This window comes from Eleutherodactylus coqui, chromosome 12 (assembly GCF_035609145.1).
Source record: "Eleutherodactylus coqui strain aEleCoq1 chromosome 12, aEleCoq1.hap1, whole genome shotgun sequence".
Lineage (NCBI taxonomy): Eukaryota > Metazoa > Chordata > Amphibia > Anura > Eleutherodactylidae > Eleutherodactylus > Eleutherodactylus coqui.
Window position 1 is genome coordinate 13,730,564 of NC_089848.1, and position 22,387 is coordinate 13,752,950.

The 22,387-nt window shown below is 42.8% G+C and overlaps 1 protein-coding gene across 1 annotated transcript in view; it reads left to right on the plus strand.

Annotated features, from left to right (window-relative positions):
* Positions 1 to 22,387, plus strand: part of PDE1C (phosphodiesterase 1C) — a 779,225-nt gene that overhangs the window by 588,055 nt on the left and 168,783 nt on the right. The window contains exons 6-7 of the mRNA XM_066584468.1: positions 4,700 to 4,766; positions 17,798 to 17,914. Coding sequence (XP_066440565.1) covers positions 4,700 to 4,766; positions 17,798 to 17,914 — 184 coding nt within the window. The remainder of the gene's footprint in view (positions 1 to 4,699; positions 4,767 to 17,797; positions 17,915 to 22,387) is intronic.

A 22,387-nucleotide genomic window follows, 5' to 3' on the forward strand; every position in this document is an offset into this window, starting at 1 on the left:
AACCAGCAGAAGATATTGCCGATATGTCGGCAATCTCCTGCACTGGTTTGTTTACAGGTTGCCATAGAGACCATCGGCTTGTCACAAGCAAGCCGATGGTCTCTGTGGCAGGGAGAGCTGGTTGTTAGCTGTCAGAGGACAGCTAGGTACTAGCTCTTACAGCAGAGATCAGAGAAAACCTCCGATCTCTGCTGTGTTAACCCTTTACATGCTGCAGTCTATGTGACTGCAGCATGTAAAGGGCTGTCACTGCAGCATGTAAAGGGCTGTCACCATCGGACCCCCGGAATGTGATCAGGGGTCCTGATGGGTCCCTGTGGAAGTCCCCTAAAGGGACAAAAAAATAAAAATAAAAAAATTATAAAAAAAATTATAAAAACACTTGTCTCCCTTTACTTTGTAAAAAATCAAAAATACAATCACACATGTGGTATCCATGCGTCGTAATGACCCAGACAAGGAAGTTAATACATTATTTAACCCCTTAATGACATGGCCCCTTTTTTTCTTTTTTCCCCATTTCTTTTTTTCCTCCCCCCTGTTTAAAAAAATCACAACTTGTCCCGCAAAAAACAAGCCCTCACATGGCCGTGTCAATGGAAAAATGAAAAAGTTATGGCTCTTGAGACGCAACTGCAAAATTAGTTGAAATTCAATGATTAGACCATTTTAAAAAACCTGCCCTGGTGGGCACGACAGGGTGGTAGGAAACCCGCCACTCAAGGGGTTAAAAGCCTCTTCCCTTTCCCACTAACCCATGCTCTTTACTGCTGAGACACCACAAAAAGTGTCTAGAGCACATTGTAAGGGTGGTAATAGGCATGTATGCCAACTTATTGGTTCACATTGAACAAGAATTCTGGCATATTTCGCTTAGTGGCACTTTCACACGGCTGCATTTACAAGGGAAAGCCTACACATAAGAATTTAGGAGCACAGATCAGTTCATTTTGGCTGGAGCTATGCTTTAAAGTGGTAGCAAACACAAAGTATTGAGTCATAGTTTAATTAAAATTTAATTGATTTGCTAAAAGCACTGCAGAACATCAGTAGAAAAAGCAAAAAGATTGATCTATTTCAAAACTTTTGTATTAAACAAGAATAGACCTTAAATTGAGGAAATAAGCAGCATTTGCTCTCCAGTTGTTTGCTACTAAATGTCTCCTTCAGGTACTACTTGTAACTAGTAACTATGTTACTATATTACTATGTTACTTGGGTCTAAAGTAGAGATGAGCGAGCGTACTCGGTAAAGCACTACTCGTCCGAGTAATGTGCTTTATCCGAGTACCTCCCCGCTCGTCCTGAAAGATTCGGGTCGCGCTGCGGAGCGGGGAGCTGCAAGGGAGAGCGGGGAGGAACGGAGGGGAGATCTCTCTCTCCTTCTCTCCCGCCCGCTCTGCCCCGCTCCCCGCTGCGACTCACCTGTCAGCAGCGGCGCTCCCCGAATCTTTCAGGACGAGCGGGGAGGTACTCGGATAAAGCACATTACTCGGACGAGTAGTGCTTTACCGAGTACGTTCGCTCATCTCTAGTCTAAAGCTCTCATTGCAGGTACACTGTACTAAAGTGTTTTCCACCTCAAACTTTCCTAGACTCCTTAAGGTAACCCTCCAGTCCTGGAGAGACAAAGATGACTTCCGAGTCTCTGACTGCATGATGAATACTGTGCATCAGTAGCATCATTAGTCTAAGACGCTACACCTGCTTTGATTGGCCAGTGCTGCCCACATGAGCCAGCCAGTCAGAGAAGCATTTGGTGTCTTAGACTACCAATGCATGCTTATACACAGTGTTGATCAGGTAGTCAGAGCTACAGTGCGGCCATCTTTCTTTGTGCGGGACCAGAGGGTCGCATTAACAGCAGATTTCACCACTGGGGCTCATATTGTATGAGACGGACAGACTCTTGCCTGCAGTTGTATTTCCAATTTTGAAGGTCATATTCTAGCATACAATATAAAACACATAAGCTAAAACATAGAAACTGACAAAAATATACTATTTTATGAAGGTGACCTGATGAATTAAAGTTACACCTTTTTCATTACTTCCCCAGTAAGTTGAGTTTTCCTAAAATATAATGGTGATGCAGCATGTTGTCTTCTTAAATGTCAAGAGATATTTCAACAATGTCTATCTCAACATTAAAATATACCCTGGGACAGTGATGGCGAACCTCTTAGAGACCGAGTGCCCAAGCTGTAACCCTTATTTAACGCAAAATGCCAACACATCAGGGGCAGGGCTTATCACGACATATGATTTTACCCCAACCTATGTTGAGGACATTCTGCAGCATTTCTACCATGTGTAAACATACCCCAGCAGTAATACTGACCAACAGAGCGACCCCAGTGGTAATAGTGACAGCCCAGAGTGGCCCCAGTGGTAATAGTGACAGCTAACCGCAGCCCCAGAGGTAATAGTGACATCCCACAGTGGCCCCAACGGTAATAGTGACATCCAACAGCAGCCCCAGTAGTAATGCTATTACTCCCAGGGCCGATATAGGGGATACTATTACTAATAGTATCACCTATATTAGCCCCAGTAGTGATAGTGCCCCCCTGAGACCCATATACTTACCCACGTCTCCTCGTTGAAGCACCACTGCTCAGAGCAGAGTTTGGCGCAGCTGCTGGCACTGATACCAAGTGCACACTGTGACATCGGTGTGTGCTGTCAGATACCTCCTCCCCTCTCCTCTCACGGAACCATGGATAAGACATCAGAGGAGGGGGGAGGAGGCCCCCGGCTGTAGACTGACTTCACAGTGTGCACCGGGATTAGCGCCGCTAGCAGTGCCACTGAGTGAATACTGGCAGGAAAGCTGTGGCACCCAGGCCGATATGCCCAGCCATCGTCACGCATGCCAGCAGGGAGGGCTCTGCGTGCCACCTCTGGCACACATGCCAAACATTTACCTCCACTGCCCTTGGATGTATCTGGTAATTAAAGGGGCTTTCCACTCTCAGTTTACCCGATACGGGAAAACTCAGCCCTCTTTTTCCGACTGCCTGTTGAAAACAGCCGAGCACTGTAGCTCAGCGCTGTTTGGGTAGCTCTTATTGAAGTGATTGAGTGCAACACTCCAGAGGGGTGACCCTGGGCACCTGGCTAACGTGAAGAGCTGGGAGGGGGAAATGCTGACGTGTCACGGTGGCGCTTACCATGCTCTGGTCCTTAGGCAGGGAGTGCCAATAAAGGGGATGAGGGGGGTTGTAGTAGATATCACTCGTGACGCCACCGTTCCCACACACCGTTAATCAATGCGGCGGCGCAATAAACACGGAGACTTGTGTGAAGTAACTCAGGTCCCTAGGAATGTTTAGGGCCCGGTATAACTTTTACTTGTAATAAACTTGTATACAAGGTCATTACAGGTATAATTTGTTGCAGTTACAGGCTATATCTCAGAGGTAGGGAGGATACACAGAATTAATACGGCCCTATAGTCCACATTATCTATATGTCACCAGTCCTGGAATTGGAAGCACCCCGGAGGACGGAAAGGGTAGGGGTCACGCCACAAACACTTTGGCAGGCAAAATTACTCAAGAAAACCGCATAGCCTAGGTACACCCCGCACATCATCCGCATGGGTGTCACAATTACATACCTCTGTGCGGTGATCCTAATGACGGATGGGTGCACAGGAAAAATGCCTGTGTTGTGAATAGGTATCTGTTTTAGTAAACTGGAATATGTCTCTCTCTCTGTTGCTGGGACTCACTCACCCCATGCGACTCACATGCGGTATGGACGTCTCTCCTTCTCCTCCACATTAAACACAGGGAAACTAGAGGTGTCTCCCTGTGCCCCTGCGGAGGGGGGGCGGACGGAAGATCCTGAGCTCCAAATGGAGCCTCTCCATCTCTGTTTGCGACACATGGAAGCTAAAGGTGCTTCCCTTCATGACTGTGGTCCTCCAACAGTATAGATAGATGAATGATCATCAACCACCACTCCCATTTTCTGACACTCTCTTTTATCACCTTACTTGTACCACATGACACAGTTAACCTCTCAAGTGCCACAGCTGTGCAACACACATACAGAAAATGACAAGACAGCTCTGCACAGCGCATCCACAAAAGACAATACATGTATGACATATATGGTGGGGATCAGGATGATGTTCTGGGACACCACATAAGAGCTCTGGAAACAGTGTATTGCACTGTGCTACGCTGTTTGTGTAGCTCCCATTCACTTTAATAGAAGTTACGCACACATACTGTAGCTTGGCTGAAGCGCTTGGCTGCTTTGTAGTTACCAGCCGGGTAACCAGTAACTATTGCAGCTCTTGTACCATCTTGTGCTATGAAAGGCCGAGATGGGAATACCCTTTAAGTTTACTTCAATTTTGGGATACTGCAACTAATAAGTTACCACTTATTTGGTCTCATGAACTACAAAATATCTCATTTTGTGCATTTGAAATGAAGAGTAAATACACTATATTGTGCATATTATTATCTTTGTTATCAGTGTAATTAGTAGATTTATCAGAATTCTTTTACTGTACACTTGTAACAACTGTTAACATGACTGGTGCATCATGACAGCTCGATTGACAGCATTGTAGTACAATGTAGTTATCGTAATGCAATAAATGTCAAGTTAACTTTTCTTATATTTGTACATGGCTACCTTAAAAACAAACAAAATACTAAAGCAATAATTTTTTGTGCAGGATGTACAGACGAACATCGAACATGGTTGGGCTCAGTTATCCCCCTGCAGTCATTGCTGTTTTAAAGGTACGTAACAACTATAATAGTTTTCCATTTACCATTAAACCATTTTAGATAATTTGACGTTAGACAAAAGCTTTAAAGCCAACCTGTCAGCTTCAAAGCAGTCTGGTAAGAAGTGGTCTTCATGTAAGTATTGCAGACAAAAAGCCATACTTTCAATGTAGAAACAAGTTTCAGGTGATTCAACTATGCACAAAAACTTCGGAACTCGGGTGCAGAAAAATAACAACAAGTGCTCTGGACTAACAAGTCAAAATGTGAAATATTTGGCTGTAACAGGAGGCGGTTTGTTCAGCAAAGGGGTGGAGAGCAGTATAATAATGATTGTCTGCAGGCAGCAGTGAAGCATGGTGGAGAGCAGTACAATAATGAGTGTCTGCAGGCAGCAGTGAAGCATGGTGGAGAGTGGTACAATGATGAGTGTCTGCAGACAGCAGGGAAGCATGGCGGAGAGCGGTACCATAATGAGTGTCTGCAGGCAGCAGTGAAGCATGGTGGAGAATCGTACAATAATGAGTGTCTGCAGGCAGCAATGAAGCATGGAGGAGAGCGGTACAATAATGAGTGACTGCAGGCAGCAGTGAAGCATGGTGGAGAGCAGTACAATAATGAGTGACTGCAGGCAGCAGTGAAGTATGGTGTAGAGCGGTACAATAATGAGTGTCTGCAGGCAGCAGTGAAGCATGGTGGAGAGCTGTACAATAATGAGTGGCTGCAGGCAGCAGTGAAGCATGGTGGAGAGCAGTAAAATAATGAGTGTCTACAGGCAGCAGTGAATCATGGTGGAGAGCTGTACAATAATTAGTGTCTGCAAGCAGCAGTGAAGCATGGTGGACAGCGGTAAAGTAATGAGTGTCTGCAGGCAGCATTGAAGTATGGTGTAGAGTTGTACAATAATGAGTGTCTGCAGGCAGCAGTGAAGCATGGTGAAGAGCAGTACAATAATGAGTGTCTGCAGGCAGCAGTGAAGCATGGTGGAGAGCGGTACAATAATGAGTGTCTGCAAGCAGCAGTGAAGCACGGGGGAGAGCAGTACAATAATAAGTGTCTGCAGGCAGCACTGAAGCATGGGGGTGTTACGTGTGCTGCTGAGACATGTTGTATTACTGTGCTTCCAGCAGCACAGCACTCTTAGGGTTAACGATTGAGCTGGCTGGGTGTGGTTTTTCCTGCTAGCCAATCTCCTAGGTCTGGGTTCACATATAAATCCAGCTCCTGGTCAGTCTCTGTCTGCTGTTCAGGGTGAGCAGTCATAAATCCTTGTCTGTTGAAGTTTGCTGTGTGATCTGTGTCTTGCTGGTTCATGTCCGTTTGTTCATTTATATTCTGTCCGTTTTGTGTTCGCTTGCTTGAGACCTGCTATCTGTGTCCTGTCCTGTTGCAGCGTGCTGTGTGAACTGTGTCTGGTTCTGCTAAACTCCTGGTTAGTATAGGGACTAGCAGTATAACCAAAAGCCATGAAGTGGCCGGCTAGCTGCTAGCTTTCACGTTTTGTACAAAATTTCAACTAATACCTGGTATTTATATTCAGCTTATCATCTGTCACTAATGGTTGCATATTGTATGCTATGTATTCTGGCTCTGTGTATCCAGTTGTTCTGTCCCTGTCATGTGGCATGTGAATGTGTCCTGTTCTGGTGTGTGGCTCCTAGGATCAGCTAGGGCCCAGATCCGAAAATCGCTGGGCCACCCTCTATTGGGGTGATGTCCCCGCTCAGGTAGGGCTATGCCATCCTTCCGTGTAGAACAGGGTTAGTTGCCAGAAACCCGTGTGCATACCCAGTCCACTTTGGTCATGATCGTAACAGGGGGAGAGCGGTACAGTAATGAGTGTCTGCAGGCAGCAGTGAAGCATGGTGTAGAGCGGTACAATAATGAGTGTCTGCAGACAACAGTGAAGCTTGTGTAAAGCGGTAAAATAATGAGTGTCTGTAGGCAGCAGTGAAGCATGGTAGAGAGCAGTACAATAATGAGTGTCTACAGGCAGCAGTGAAGCATGGTGGAGAGTAGTACAATAATGAGTGTCTGCAGGCAGCAGTGAAGCATGGTGGAAAGCAGTACAATAATGAGTGACTGCAGGCATCAGTAAAGCATTGTGGAGGTTTCTTGCAAGTTTGGGGCTGCATTTTAGCAAATGGAGTTGGATTAATGGTGTCCTGAGATTAACGGTATGCTGAGAAATATTGGCAGACACCTATCTATCATGCAATACTATTAAAGAGCCGTCTGATGGGCTCCAAATTTATTTGAGCCCAAAAATGCAGCTAATGTCATTAAGAACCATCTTCAGTGAAGAACAGAAGAACAAGGAGTCCTGGAAGTCATCATATGGGCCCTACAGAGCCCCGATCTCACCATCATCAAGTCTGTCTGGGATTACATAGAGAGACAAAAGGATCTGAGTGAGTTGACATCCACAGAAGATTCAAAATAAGTATTTAAAAAAAGAGGGAAATCTAATGTAGGAACAAAAGAACACTTTTTTTCACTATTTTACTTTTTTGTTAAAAAAGTACAAACAGAAAATACTTAATCGGTATCACTGCATCCATATAGTAAAAGTGATCCATTATTTATCCCACATGGTGAACACTGGAAAAAAAACCGAAATGCATTTTTTTGTTCATTTCACCTCCCAAAAATCAAAAAATGCGATAGAAAATGATCATAAGAATCATATGTACCTCAAAATGACATCAGTAAAAACCACATCTTGTCCTGCAAACAACAAGTCCTTTTATAGGACTTTCTATGGAACAATAAAAGTCATGAGTCTTAGAATGCAGCTTTACCAAAAAATGTTTTAAAAAATTAAAGGTTTTACTAAAACATAAGTTCAGATCAAAGGTTAAGACCATGTGAAAATCTTAGTTGGAGGTGGCTTTTGTTTATTATATAACAAAAAGAAGCACAAATAAGGAAACAGCAAATACACACAGTGCACGCAGACAGCCACCCACCTTCTGTAACAGCAGAGATGGTGGAGATCATTATCAGTGTCTGCAGATCTGTCAGCCTGCAGCCTGTGAGTGTATGGGATCCATTTGTGAAGATAGTCCCTCCCCCTGTTGCTATGAAAACATCCCTGTAACTATGGAACTGTATACCTAATGACAGAGAGTCTGTTGCAGAGAAGCAGGAAGGGGGACCCCCTAGTGGCAGCCACTTTAAGAGCGATTTACATTGGGAAAGCAACAAAGTTTTTATTGCAAGTATACTTAAGAAATGATGAGACTTACACAACTTAGTAGATGAGCAGAAATACCCTGAAAAGTTAGTGCCCCTTTGATAGTATACTGTACTTACACACAAGAATTGTCACAGAAATGTATATGACCATCCTTTAATTTGAATTGAACTTGCAGACAGAACAAACCCAGGGAACTGATTTTGAGTCACAGAAATTCCTGAAACAGATTTTCTACCAGTGAATGTAGAATATTTGACATCTCTGTTCTCGTTGTACTGCCCTCCTCATCTTAGTCACAGTCTTAGCTACGTATGTAACAAAGGTTATTTGCAAGTTAAACAGTTAATTGACAAATTCAGAAGTGCAAGGTCCGTACAACTCTGCAAATATTCTGGGAATCACCTTCAAGAAGGCCGAAGTAATAGTTGTAGGATCACTGCCAACTACCGTACTTGGTCCATAACTTTAGTAAATAAGCCTGACAGTTCCCCGCATGTGAAGTTGAATCCTGAAGTTTTATACGCCTGGGTTAAATGTCAGGGTCTGATCTGAGAAGCAATTATTCTTTATGAAACTTTTATGACAGCCATCATAATGCCTGCGCCTTTTTCCATAAGTCATTTGTCAGCTGTGAGTCACGCACCCATACAGGGAAACTCTAGCATCTTTCTCCTTGTTTATTGAAGTAACTAGAGGGAACTGAGAAACAACCGCTGACAGATATGGAGCGTAGAACCAAAGTTCCAATTTAAAGATTTGAATCTTTAATGCCGGTCTGGAACAATGAGATTTAGGTACGCATGAATTTATACAGACTGAATACACACCATCACTTTTACTTAAGAGTGAATTAAGTCTGGCCACGGGCCATAGACTCTACTTTGACGCGCATCATTTCCAAAGCAAAACTTAATTTTAACTCCTTCTGCTTACTTACACGGTCATTTACCTTAAATAGTGCGGTTTAAATAAATGATTTGTTTCCAATTTTTACTGTTAAATATTGTAAGAATCAGTACTATTTTTAAGAGACTGCAAATCCTAAAGGGATTGTACACTACAGGATTATTATATATAAAATAACACAAACCATAGAACATTACCTAATGAAGAGATCCTAGAAGGCATTCCCAGTGCAATAATAACTACCGGGATCAGTTAGCAACACCATGCCCTCATTTGTGATGCACTAGACATGAGGACCCCCAGTATTGCCCAGACTCTGCACACAGGATTTCAGCTTATGAGGCTGCACTCAATTGTTGAGGAAACGCAAAGCTTTAAAGGAAACCTGTCATTACGTTTGAGCCCCATGAACTACGTTTTTGGGTTCAAATGTAAGGGAATAAGGAGCCCAGAAGTGATGTTTTATATTCACCGGGCACCCCATTCTTGTGCTGTGTCCCCTCAAAGTTGTCACACACACAGCATGACTCTCTTCAACCGGCTGTGTGCACACGCTCTGCCATAAAGATGAATAGGAGAGTGCGTGCAGTGCACACAGCAAGCTGAAAAGAGCACCCGTTAGTTTGTAACTTTGCTCCCTGAGCTCCCCCTTCCCTTATGTTTGAGCCCCATAACATTGTTTATGGGGCTAAAATGTGATGACAGGTTGCCTTTAATTATTCGTAATCTTAAAAGAAGTGATTTCCCCTCCCTCAGGCTTTTCTAAAGGTGGCCATAAGCATTAAATGAATGTTGACCGAACCTACAAGTTTCAGAAGGACCAACCAAACATCTAATGTGTATAGCAAACTCTCACCTGATAGCAGATGTTAGGGGAAAGAAGGGTCAGACATATCGAATTGCAACAGACCCAATGTCGCATCTTACCATTGCTGGTTTGGAGCCGCAAGTGTAGTGGACGAGCAGGTCACTGGAGAGTAGTCAGATTAACTGGGAGTCATTATCGGGAAGCCACGGTATGCAGTACAAATGGATGAGACAGAAGCGTACTCAATGGAAGCCAAAGCTCAACAGCAGTAGGTATCGGTATGCAGTACAAATGGATAAGACGGAAGTGTAGTCAATGGAAGCCAAAGGTCAGCAACAGTAGGTATCGGTATGCTTGTAGAAGAGGTGGAGGAAGAGGAGCTTGATTAAGGTGGTGGAACACAACAATCACGCACTGAAGGAGTGGCAGGGCTAACCTTATATAGGAAGTGCAATCAGGAACAAGAGCGGGGTCAGCACCAGAAAGTAGGAACTAGGTAACTGAGAAATACAGAACAAGGCTAGGTTTCAGCAGAGGAACTGTCAAAGTCCTGGGATATCCTACTGGAGAGAGCTGCCGACTGGAACACAAGAGGTTGTTGGTTTGAGCCCTGACAGTAGCCCCCCTCCTTAAGATGGCCTCTGGGCATCCAAGCTGCCTGTTTCCCTGGGTATCTCCTGTGAAACTCCTTTGTGAGCCTCGGAGCATGCACGAGGGTTATGCAGATGAGAACTCTGGCTCCCAGGAGTTCTCCTCTGGCTCATACCCTTGCCACTTCACAATGTACTGTATTTTACCAGTCTGCAGTCTGGAATCTTCTCTACCACGTACTCACAGGAGTATTCTCATGAAATGACTTTAGTAGGGAAATATGAAAGACAGGGTGAATCCTCAGGCTGCCCAGGAGCTTCAGCCACCTGGCTGACCCTTGCTGCAATTGGGAAAGGTCCTAAGAATCTTTGCCAAGCTGGGGAGATGGTACATGAACCTTCAGGTTCTTGAAGGCTAACCTCACCTTTTCTCCAACCTGGAAAGTAGGAGCTGCTTGGCGATGACGGTTGGACGCCTTCTTATAGGTATTCTGGGCTTCCTTTAAGGTTTCTTTTAGTTACTTCTGCATTTCTGCTAATGCTGTCAGTCTATGATTAACTGTTGGGACAAGAGTGTTGATAGGGAGGCCAGGAATAAAGATGGGATGTGTACTGTAGTTGGAATAGAACAGGCTCTGGGCGGTTGAACTGTGTTAAGCATTGTTGTAGGTGAACTCTGCTGTTGACAAACAATCTACCCAGTCATCCTGTAGATGGGAGATATTGCAGGCAAGATATTGCTCCAGAGTCTGATTTGTTCTTTCCGTCTGGCCGTTAGACTGCGGCTGAAAGGCAGAGGAGAGATTTACAGTAATACCCAGAGCTGAGCAAAAAATGTATCCCGAACTTTGAGGTGAACTAGGCCCCTCTGTCAGAGACCCCATTATCCGGAATTCCGTGTAATTGTAAAACTTCCTGGATCATCAACTCTGCTGTGTGCTTGCTTGTGAGAATCTTCTTTATGGGAATGAATCTTCATGAGTCGATCCACGACCACAAGGGCAGTAGTCATCCCTTTTGAGGGGGGCAGATTCACTATAAAATCCATGGATATAGATCCCCAAGGTCTGGATGGGACAGAAATTGAATATTTATGTGAAAGATTTTTAACTAGTGTATCGATGGGGTTGGATATTGCCTCCTTAGTTATATCGGTTAGTCTTTTCTGTAGAAAGTTTCGTACTTGAGCATATGGGAGGAAATGTGTCGCCGGTAGATTGTATTCTTTGCACAGTTCCCTAAAATTCTTATATCTAGGAGCTTCTGGGTGAATAAGGTGTTGAACTTTTAGAACACCCTTCTGTCGCCATGTTTTAAACATTTTGTTTTGCCTTCCCTCTTTATATTCTGGGTGGTTCCACAAGTCCATATGCTTAGAGATTTTAAATGGCAGATTATACATATTACGGGCTACCATCCAAACTGCTATAGTGTCTCTAGCCAATATAGAATGTTTACTTTCATTAAAGCGTCTTTCATTTTTACCGGTGGAAAGGTGTTTCGGATGACATCGACCTGCATCGGTTCTGATGTGGCTTCAGTCCTCGGCGGAGGACTCAATGTGGATTGTCTGAAGGAATAAGGAGTTTTAGAGCCCCAACCCCACAGTCTCTCTTTTCGACGTTTGGGAAGTCTCTGGTTAATCCGGATGCACAGTTAAATGAAGTCTCCCAGGTTGTCAGAAGTCTCCAATCTGGCAAGCTCATCCTTTACCCACTTCAATAATCCCCGACGAAATTGGCTCTGTTGTGCAGCAGGATTCCACGTGGTATCAATCGCCCAGCAATGAAACTCTGCTGTAAAGTCTGCAACGGAACGTCGCTCCTGTCATAGGTTGTGTAATCTCCCTTTGGCCATGGCACAGCAGTTCAGATCATCAGAAATATGACCCACAGTGGTCGTGAAGGCATCAAGACTGTCAAGCAGATTACTGTTAGCCTGTATGTACAGAGAGGCCCATGTGAGCACCTCATCAGTGAGGAAGTTAATGATGAACAACACCTTCTTCCTGTCACTGGTAAACAAGGTGGGTTGCACCTGGAAATATATCCGGCATTGATTTAGCAAACCTCAGTATTGGCGATGATCTCCAGCAAATTTGGGTAGCAATGGCATGAGGACGTTGGATCTTGAATTGCGCATCCCCACGAGTTGCCTCTCTAACCCCTCGATCTCACGTTACATAACAGCAACCCTTTCCTGATAGGAGGCACAGAACTCTTGGAGCTCTGTGACCTGTTTCCTGAGCGTGGCTACTACGGATTCCATTTTAGGGGGCGTGATTATCTTATCGCATGTTGCTGGATTGGAGCTGCAGGTGTAGTAGCCAAGCTGGTCACTGGAGAGTAGTCAGAATAGCTGGGAATCGTTATCGGGAAGTCACGGTATGCAGTACAAATGGATGAGATGGAAGCGTAGTCAATGGAAGCCAAAGGTCAACAGCAGTAGGTATCCGTATGCTTGTAGAGGAGCCGGAGGAAGAGGAGCTTGATCACGGAGGTGGAACACAACAATCACGCACTGAAGGAGTGGCAGGGCTAGGCTTATATAGGAAGTGCAATCAGGAACAGGAGCAGGGTCAGGACCAGGAGGCAGGAACTAGGTAACTGAGAAATACAGAACAATGCTAGGTTTCAGTAAGGGAACTGTCAAAGTCCTGGTATAGCCCTAGTGGAGAGAGCTGCCAAGTGGAACACAAGAGGTTGGCGGTTCGAGCCCTGGTACCCGATTCTTTTGTTATCAAGGGAATAATCTGCCACCAGAGCTGTCTGACAGTGGCTTGATCCTCTCTTCCCATATTGAGAACACATGCACCTTCGGCTGAGCATGCATGTTTATAGGGGATGGGGAGGAATAGCCATCAGCAATATAAAGTGTATGGTTAGCTGTACTTAGACTGTTGTATTCCAGATAGGTGGTGGAGGTCATCCTTCTCTAGAATGCTACTGAGAGACAGAAAACTTTCATGTTAAAGTTCTTTAACATGTGTAAAAAAAACAACTTATTCTAGACTGTGTTTCCAACATAATAGCATCTTTATGGCAGTTGACAAAAGCTGACCCATTAACTGCAGAACACAGAGTAGAGTCAGAGTGCTCGTCATGTGAGCAGGAGACCAGAAAAAAGTGCAGAATGCACATTGTGGAGGGAATAAGCTACAGAGCTGGATTCTTTACAGAAGAGGTCGGAAACATTGTGATAGATTTACCCAAAATAAACAAAACCTGAAAGTGCCTCTTTAATTAAAGGGATTGTCTCGTGAGGAAACTACCTACCTGGGACCACTGTTTATCAGCCAGAATGTAAAGCCACTCTGTGTGAGTGCCGACAGCTCTGGTCAACTTAAGCCACCCTTGTCTGGCTGGCAACAGCTTCACAAAGTCAGCTGTTTGCCAGGGGCATTGCTCGTTGGATTTGGGATGATCAGATGGGCCATATTTTAAAAAGGATTGTCTGCAGTGAGACAGTGTTTGTAATAAAATATGATTCATAGTGGCAAATAAATATCTACACCGAAACATGGAATTTATAGAAGATCTTATTCATGGGCCATGATATTAGTGAGAAATAATTACATAAGAACAATTTTTGGACACAAATGTTTTCCAACATGCTATTGTGATTTAAATCCAAATATGTTTAGGCATTACTTAGGCCACTTGCACATGACTGGGTTGGATCCCGCAGCGAAATCCGACCCTGAGCCCGACTGATGACCCCACATACTTCTCCGGATTCTTCATATTCTGTACTGTGGTTGTGCCGTCCGTCGCACAGACGCACTTGCGCAGTAAGTATTATGCCGCACCATTGCTAGGTGATGATGCGGATTCCGCAACCTTTCTGCAATGATGATTGCGGAATGGCCGCAGGTCGGACAGTTCCTACTGGCTTCAACGGAAGCCGTCCACATTGATTTTGCCTAAAAATAGTGCATGCTGCGATTTATCCGCTGCAAGCGGAAAATTGCAATTGATTTCCGCTTGTTGGCAGGAAAAAATGCTTTTCCATAGCATGCTTTGGAAGGTATTTGCTGCTGAATTCTAGAGGCAGACGCTCCGGAATCTCTAATGCAAATCCGTCCGTGTGCACTCTACAAATGATATAATGACCTTGCTGATTTTGCCTGGGAAAGCCGGATACCACCCAGACTGACCTCGGTCTTGGTTGTGTAATTTCACATAGATAAGCTGAATAAACAACCGTAAAAAAAAAAAAAGTATGTATCTTTAATTATGGAGCCTTGAAGTGTATTGGGCCACTGATTTCCTAATGCTGTATCTTCAGGATCTGTTCTGCATTATTTCTGCACCGTTTGATAACTATAGAGCCAGCAATAATGCTTTAATAATTTGTTCTTCAGTGATCACAGTATCACTCAGCCTTATAATGCATGGCTAGCTACCAGTCTCAAGCAGATGAGAACCAAATGCTGAAACAGCTGGCTGCATCGATTCTCTGAGCATGGACTGAGTTGACCTGGCTATTGCTGTAAAGCTCTTTAAGCATACGCCTCAGTAGTTATACATTTATATGTGTAAGTCATACATAACATATTCCCAATCACTGTTTCTACTGAGTCTTTATAAAAATGGAGACATCACTGCTTCAAATAAATGATTCCAAGCTGAGCTAAAGACATAATGGCCCCCAATTACATTTACTTCTAGAATGGAGAAAGCCACAGCTACGGCTATATTTCAAAAGACAATTACTGGAATATTTAACTACCTTCTGGATACATTAACATACAATACATGATCTCATTTGTTCTTCAGTTTCAGCAAAGTAGATGGTCTTTGTAACTCTTTTGTTCGATTTTGCAGCTGTTGGACGCTCTTGTTACTTAAGTATACACTTGATAAATGGACTTTATGAGCCGTACAGAAATAAAATGTCTTCCATTCAACTGTCATTAAAATTTATATCTGCATTCTGCAAGCTACGCTCAATCACTCAGAGTGTTTCCTTCTTTACTTAAGAATTGAGTTCTAACTTTGTGAATCTTATGGTGCACATACACATTAGACTACAGGACCCCACCAAATGAGGGCTTATCCATAGACTGTACAACTTTAGCAATCAAGATAGAAGATTTAACTAGAGGGTGATTTTGTACTTCCCTCCTACAAAAAATGGGAAAATAGGCAATCAATATTGTAGTCCCAGAGGGCTTCTTCAATGAAATAGCTTCCTAGCTTTGGCTTTTCTTGGCATACTTATACCTGTTGTCTTTAAAGATGTTACATGAATACTTAACCAATGTGTAAGGTAGCATATCTGAAAATTATTGTGCTTTTGGGATTTATGTCCCTATCAAATGCATGCTCAGTAGCTCACTTCTGTTAAAGACTAACATATGAATAGAAAGTCTGTAATAAATGACCCCATCTGTGAAGAGCATCTACCAGTACTGCACAGTGTTCAAAAGAAAATCACATGCATAAAATCACTCGTTGGCAAAAAAAATAATCCACCCAGACAGAAATGTCAGAGTGATGCAAAACTCAGCATGCGGTTATGTCTCAGGCGGCTAAGTAAATGATTACAGTTGTGTTCTGATTAGACACGGGGTCTTGCCACGAGAAGTGGGAAAAATGCTCCACTCATTGCCCCATAAAAACATTCTCAGAGGCCATGTTTGTGTAGTGTACTTCTTGTTGAGAGATCGTTGATTGCTAGAAATACCTCTACGATTCACTCTAAGAGATTATGCCCAGTTAATTGACTTTGAGACGGGGCACATCATTGGAATGACAGAACCAGGATGGTTTTGTTCAACAAATTGACCACCATCTAGGTGATTCTGACCAAGCTGTTAGGAGGTGTTAGAAGCAGTGGTTATGTGAGGGCATGGCCAGCCGGCCCAGAAAAACCACCATTAGAGTGGATTGTTTGATCCACCAATATGCATGGGCAGATTCAATAGTTTCATTGTCCACCATCCAGACATAGGTGGCACCTTCATTACAGAACCTTTTCTTTGCGAGACTATTTCAAGGTGCTTAGTAGAAGATAATTTGGCGTCACCACCCCCTCCTATTGCATGTCCTGCGATTAACTCCCCAACAACAACACCTTCATTTACAGTGGTATTGAGAACAAGAAACCTGGCCTGTATGGACTGGAATCAGATTATCTTTAGCAATTAATCCAGCTTCTGTTTAGGAGTCGATGATGGTCGAGTTCCAATATGGAGGCCTTCTAGTGAGCACTTCAATCCTGTCCTTGTTGTGGAATGACACACTGCCTCAACTGCTGTTGTGATGATGTGGGGATCCATCCCATATAACATACGACAGTCGGGCACCCCTAGTAGTGATATAAGGGACACTAACAACGTGGCGACATGTGCAGGAAATTCTGCAGCCACATATGTTGCCTCTCATGGAAAGACTTCCAACAGGCATTTTTCAGCAGGATAATTCACAGTAAGGGTTCCTCAGGAATACCCCCACTAGGTTGCCACACTTCCTTGGCCTGCTCATTCAGCAGATTTATCGCTGATTGAGCTTTTATAGGACCAACTAGGATGCCAACTTTGGCAGACTACGAGTGTGCAGGTACTAGAGGTCCAGTTTCAATATCTGTGAGCAGTTGTACCGCAGGATAACATATGTAGCCTATATGCATTTGTGCTCGACCTTATTGCAGTATCTAGGCTAGAGGTGGCCTAACAGTGTACTAAAGTCTCCTTTGAATTGTATAGTTTTCTCCAATAAACTCATCCTTTCTCTCTAGTATTGTAACATTATCATTACATTTAAGCCCCATTAAGACACAACAATTATCGCTCAAAATTCACTCAAAAGCTACCGTTTGAGCGATAATCGTTGCTCCTATCTTGCGCCCGTAGTGCAGCTTTTGTTAAAGATTCGCTCATCGTTGTCTTTCAGTCTGCTTAAAATCCATCCTTTGCTTGTTTGCTACTCGTTTGGTTAAAATGACATTCGTTCAGTCGTCCAGCGATTTGAGGGGAGTTTTCAATGCAAACATTACACAACGATAATGCAACGACTGAAAGGCCCGACCGCTGCGTCCATTTATCAACGATTTTGGTCAGGTTAAAAACGCCCGTCTTTAAAAGCAAAACCATCGCTCACATTTAGGGTTATAACGAATTTTGAGCGATAATCTATGTGTCTAAATGGGGCTGTAGACATAACATTTCATTAGATTCCATCAACTCCTTGGTGTTTTTGTCATCAATGAGTTTACAAGGGCAGGAACAATGTCTGCTCAAATCCAATTCTAGAAAGAAATTAAAAAATCCTTGGAGAGAGGAGAAGCCACCTGTCCATGAAGACTCTATAGGACGACAATAAGAAACACAAGGGGGACAAGCGAAGGTCCTTTTATAGGGATCGTTCAAGTTAAATGAACTCTTTGTTTCACATGTCCAAAGCATGTGCTAGGTGGATAAATCCTCATATGCATGTGCTACTGTGTGGACTGCAGGAAAAATACATGTTGTAAATACATTCTAACTTTAATCTATATGTTAATGTTATATTAATAATTGTATGATGTTCTCTTGCAGAATGTTGACAAGTGGTCCTTTGATGTTTTTGCACTAAATGATGCTAGTGGCGATCATGCACTTAAATTCATCTTTTATGAATTACTCACACGTTATGATTTGATCAACCGCTTCAAGGTGGGTGTCTTTATATATATTTTCATTTTTGAACCCATATTAAAAATATTAGGATTATATATCCAGTGATATTATGATAGACAAATTACCAAAATGCATCATACAATTTCATATGAATCACTTGGAAAATTTGAGTCTTATTTGTCTATGGAAATTCAACCATAATACACTGCAAAAAATAATATTCCTCTATTTCAAGAAAAAGTATGTTGTACCCTTTTAGGCTAGGGCTACACAATGACTATGGTCATGAAACACGTCGTACTGCTGAAGAGGACAGTATGGCCCTTTTACATTGCATCCTATTGTAAAGAAATGTGGCCCTATTGCAACTTGCCGCAACTACAACCCAACAATCTCAAGAAATCCAAACTTGATATATTTATTCCAGTTTTTGGGTTGCAGTTGGAGGGCATTGTGAGTCGCAACGTGGCTGCATTCACTTGCATTAGGATGTGATATAGCAGGACCATAGTACAATCTTTAGCCACGCAATGTGTGTACAGCCAAAGTCACTGTAAAGCCCTAGCCTAACTCTGCACTACATAGTAGATATGATGGCTTAAAAGTGTTAAACTGGCCTTGTTGCTCATAACAACTAATCAAAGTTCAGCTTTGATTTCTGAAACTGTGCTGGTAACATACAAATGCCTGGAAGTGGTAGTGCTGATTGTAATGGTATGGGCAACAAAGCCAATTGTTCCGTTAGACAGTTTTGATAAATGAGGACCAATGTCCAGTTTTTATTTACAGTTATTCATATGTAATTACATTACCCAAGTTTCTATTGGATGTTTGATATGTCATCTTTTCACAAAAAGGCTAGTTTCACATAAGTGTATTATGGCCGCATCCATAATATGGACATGTGACCTAAACTGACCATGGGGTTCACTGAAGAGTCTATGAACGTGACAATCGGATTCATAAACCCAGCAGTTGGATCAGGACAGAAATGCAGCTGTGATATGTTTGTGTGAAACTGGCTTACCTAGAACTCGAATGCCTAAATTGTCAAACACCCAAATATCCCCTACATTGCTCCAAAAGGAGAAAACAAGCTGTTCCTCTATAGGCTTCCTCCAAATATGTTAACTTGGTGCAACTTGTATGCTGCCGAGTCCCACTTGACACATTTTATTGCATGTTCTCATTAATGACATCATATGTAATGAGGACTCTTGTTGCTGCTGTCCAGATCAAAGCTTATTTCCTTTAACTTGAAGGCTGACAATTTTTTTCCTTACTCTTTTGTTTTCTTCATTCTGACTAAAACAATGTTAATATAAATGACATTCTTGAAGCCTACACATTTATGACGGTATTACCTTTTTAGAGCAAGTAGAGTTTGGATCATAGAATGACTCGTATTTATGTTTCTCATATTGCAGGACTGCTACACACTTTGTTTTCATGTCTAAAATGTATAAATAAGTCATAAACTCCATTACTCGCTGCATATACAAAATAACGATTTGAAGCCTAGGAGTTTCATATAAGGAGAGGCCTCCTGCCCACGGCCGTGTCGGACTCCGCCAGTGGAATATAGCAGCTGAGTCCGACACGTCGCCCCACAAAGACCCTATACTCACCTCTCCGGATCCGCAGCGAGAGTCCCGTCCGGGATGACACGCTGGCAGTGGGCGGTGACACATAATCACGCGATACTTCTGCTGTGCTCACAGTAGAAGTATCGCATGATGGAAGACTTCCATTGACTACAATGGAAGCCGGCCGCACATTTTCCCGTGGTAAATAGAACATGCCCCAATTTCTTTCATGCTGCGGAATTCCGCGATAGAATTACGCAGCATGAACAAAGCTATTAGGTTCAACAGAACCTAATAGCTGTGGAATATGGCCGCGGATTTCCGCCATGTGAAACGCGGCAGAAATCTGTCCGTGGGCATTAGGCCTTATGGGTTTAATATGGAATGGGAAATGATCATTTTTATCTCATGACACAATTATGAAAAATGCAGCTTACAGTCAGATCTTGTACTTGGAGGGATGCGTTTATGTGTTCATGACAATGTGTTATATTCTTACTCTAAGATTGTATATGTGTTAATGTCAAAATGTAAAAATATTGATATATTGGTAAATCATAGTAGCAGAAATAGCCAAATTTTGCTAGTTATGCTTCTTTCAGTTACAGCAATTTTGACATTTCTTTTATTCTGTTGCAATAGTAATTGATATGCTAGATATGCTGAAAACCCCTTAAACAACAAATTAATTACATTTCCCCTAGCTTAGAGGGAACCAGTCATATACTTTATGTGGCCCTCACTGTGGGAATATACAGTGGTCTTTAAGAACTTACAGTGTGCTTCTGCAGCTCCCAGCAAGAGATGAGTCCCAATTAATGAGGTGCTGCTAGTCCAACTCAACTCTTGTGACTGACAGCTTTCTCAGTATGCAGTGTAGGCCCTTGCTCACACAAGTGCTGTTTTCGTGCATTAGAGGCGCGTGAAAAGATTGCATCTAAATAGAACCAATGGTTTCCTATAGAAACGTTCACACAAAGGAATTTTAGATGCACAAAAAGCTCACACCAATCAAAGATAGGACATGGACTGCAAACTCACATCTAAGATCCATGGTCTGAGAAAATTAGGACCTGACCTAACTTCGGTGCGTGTTTTTCATAGACTTCTATGGGAGCTGGATAACACGCACCATGCACCGCGGATCATGTGAACGGGCTAATTAAAATAGCTGGAATTCACCCGTTCATGTGATCTTTAGTGCAGTATAACCGCGATCCTTTCATGCGCCTATATGCATTAAAACAGCACTCGTCTGAACAAGGCCTAATAGAGAGAGAACTGTCAATTATGGGGGATGGGCAAGGCTAGCAGCACCTCATGAATAAGCTAGACACCTCTCTTGCTGGGAGCTGCAGGAACAAGCTGTCAGTTCTTAATAACCACTGCACTTTACCTGATTAGTGACAGACCGCTGAAATCAGCATGCCTGTCACTACTTTATGCTGCCCCCTGTGAGAACAGCTTAAAGTACATGACGGGTTCCCTTTAAAGCTGATTTGTCATAATACTACGCTGCCATGTTTAACGGCAGAACGCTGCATTATGGGGAGAGATCCATTGCACTGGTAGGTACAGGAAAACTGCACAAAAAAATAATGTGCCATTTGTTTAAATGAACCTGACAAAGAATACAATGCACTCGGTATGAATTATTCATAAAGGGAGCGCGCTATCCCCTAATATGCCACCCTTCGGTACAGCAGCAGAGTGTTATGACAAGATCTGCTTTACAAAGAACTTTGGAATCACTAAGAAATATCTTTGCATTTCTACTTAATTAAAACTTTTTTTTATTGAAGTATCATAGCATTGATTTTAAAAATATAGTTGTCGACTGCGCTAATTTTGAAAATTAGAAATTGCTGGTTGAAACGCCTGACTTCTAATTTACATTTTACATATAACTGAAAGCCCAAGTTTTATTGGCCATCACTTCATTGTTTCAATTGAAACTATCTCATCCTTAATTAATCATATTAACTGCTAATTGGTTATCAGAGAAAACGGCAATTACTAGTGTTGAGCAATTAATGAAGTTTTTGGGTCAGGAGACCCACTTTTCTAAAAAATTATTGTGTCACCCCCCCCCCCCCCCCCCAGGCATCCTGTTGTGATCAATCCAGATGAACAGACGAAGGCGCTCACCCCTGAAACGCGTTTTCAACTGCTGGTTTTTATTTTGTTAAATAAAAAAGAAGTGCTTTCACCATCACATACTGGACCTTAATCTTCTAGTAGTTTAGAGCGTTGCACCTTCACACCAGTATTTTTCCACATTCTATTTGCTATACTCAGACCCACATTGTTGGAGCGTCATCTGGTTGGCAGCACCTCCATCATTTGAAACACTTCGTACTCCAGAACTATTTCACCACTCTCACTGGTCTTGCTTCACCCTCCTTTTTCATCTCTTTTACTCATTCTTAATTAATCATATTAACTGCTAATTGGTTATCAGAGAAAACGGCAATTACTAGTGTTGAGCAATTAATGAAGTTTTTGGGTCAGGAGACCCACTTTTCTAAAAATTATTGTGCATCGGGATAATGGCAGTAAAAATCTAGGATAACACCTGCATGAACTCTGAAAAACTTCATCCAGATATTGTCCTTAGTCTAACTGGAACCTATAACTCCAGCACTGCAAAGCAGCAGTGCTAACAACTGAGCCACCACACTTGTCTATCAAAATAATTAACAATGACAGCAGCCCACCAAAATCCACAAAGGCGGAAGCCAGCAATGGAAACAGCATGCACGCTCAAGTGAAGGACATGGCTGCCCCAATCCACATACAGTAATCCGGGGTGCACAAAAATGTATTACCCATATCCAAGCAGACATGTTCTTTATTGTGCCCATATTCACTGACTCCCTAGGGAGTGGTATCAGTATGAGACAATGGGACCTCCTGGCAACAA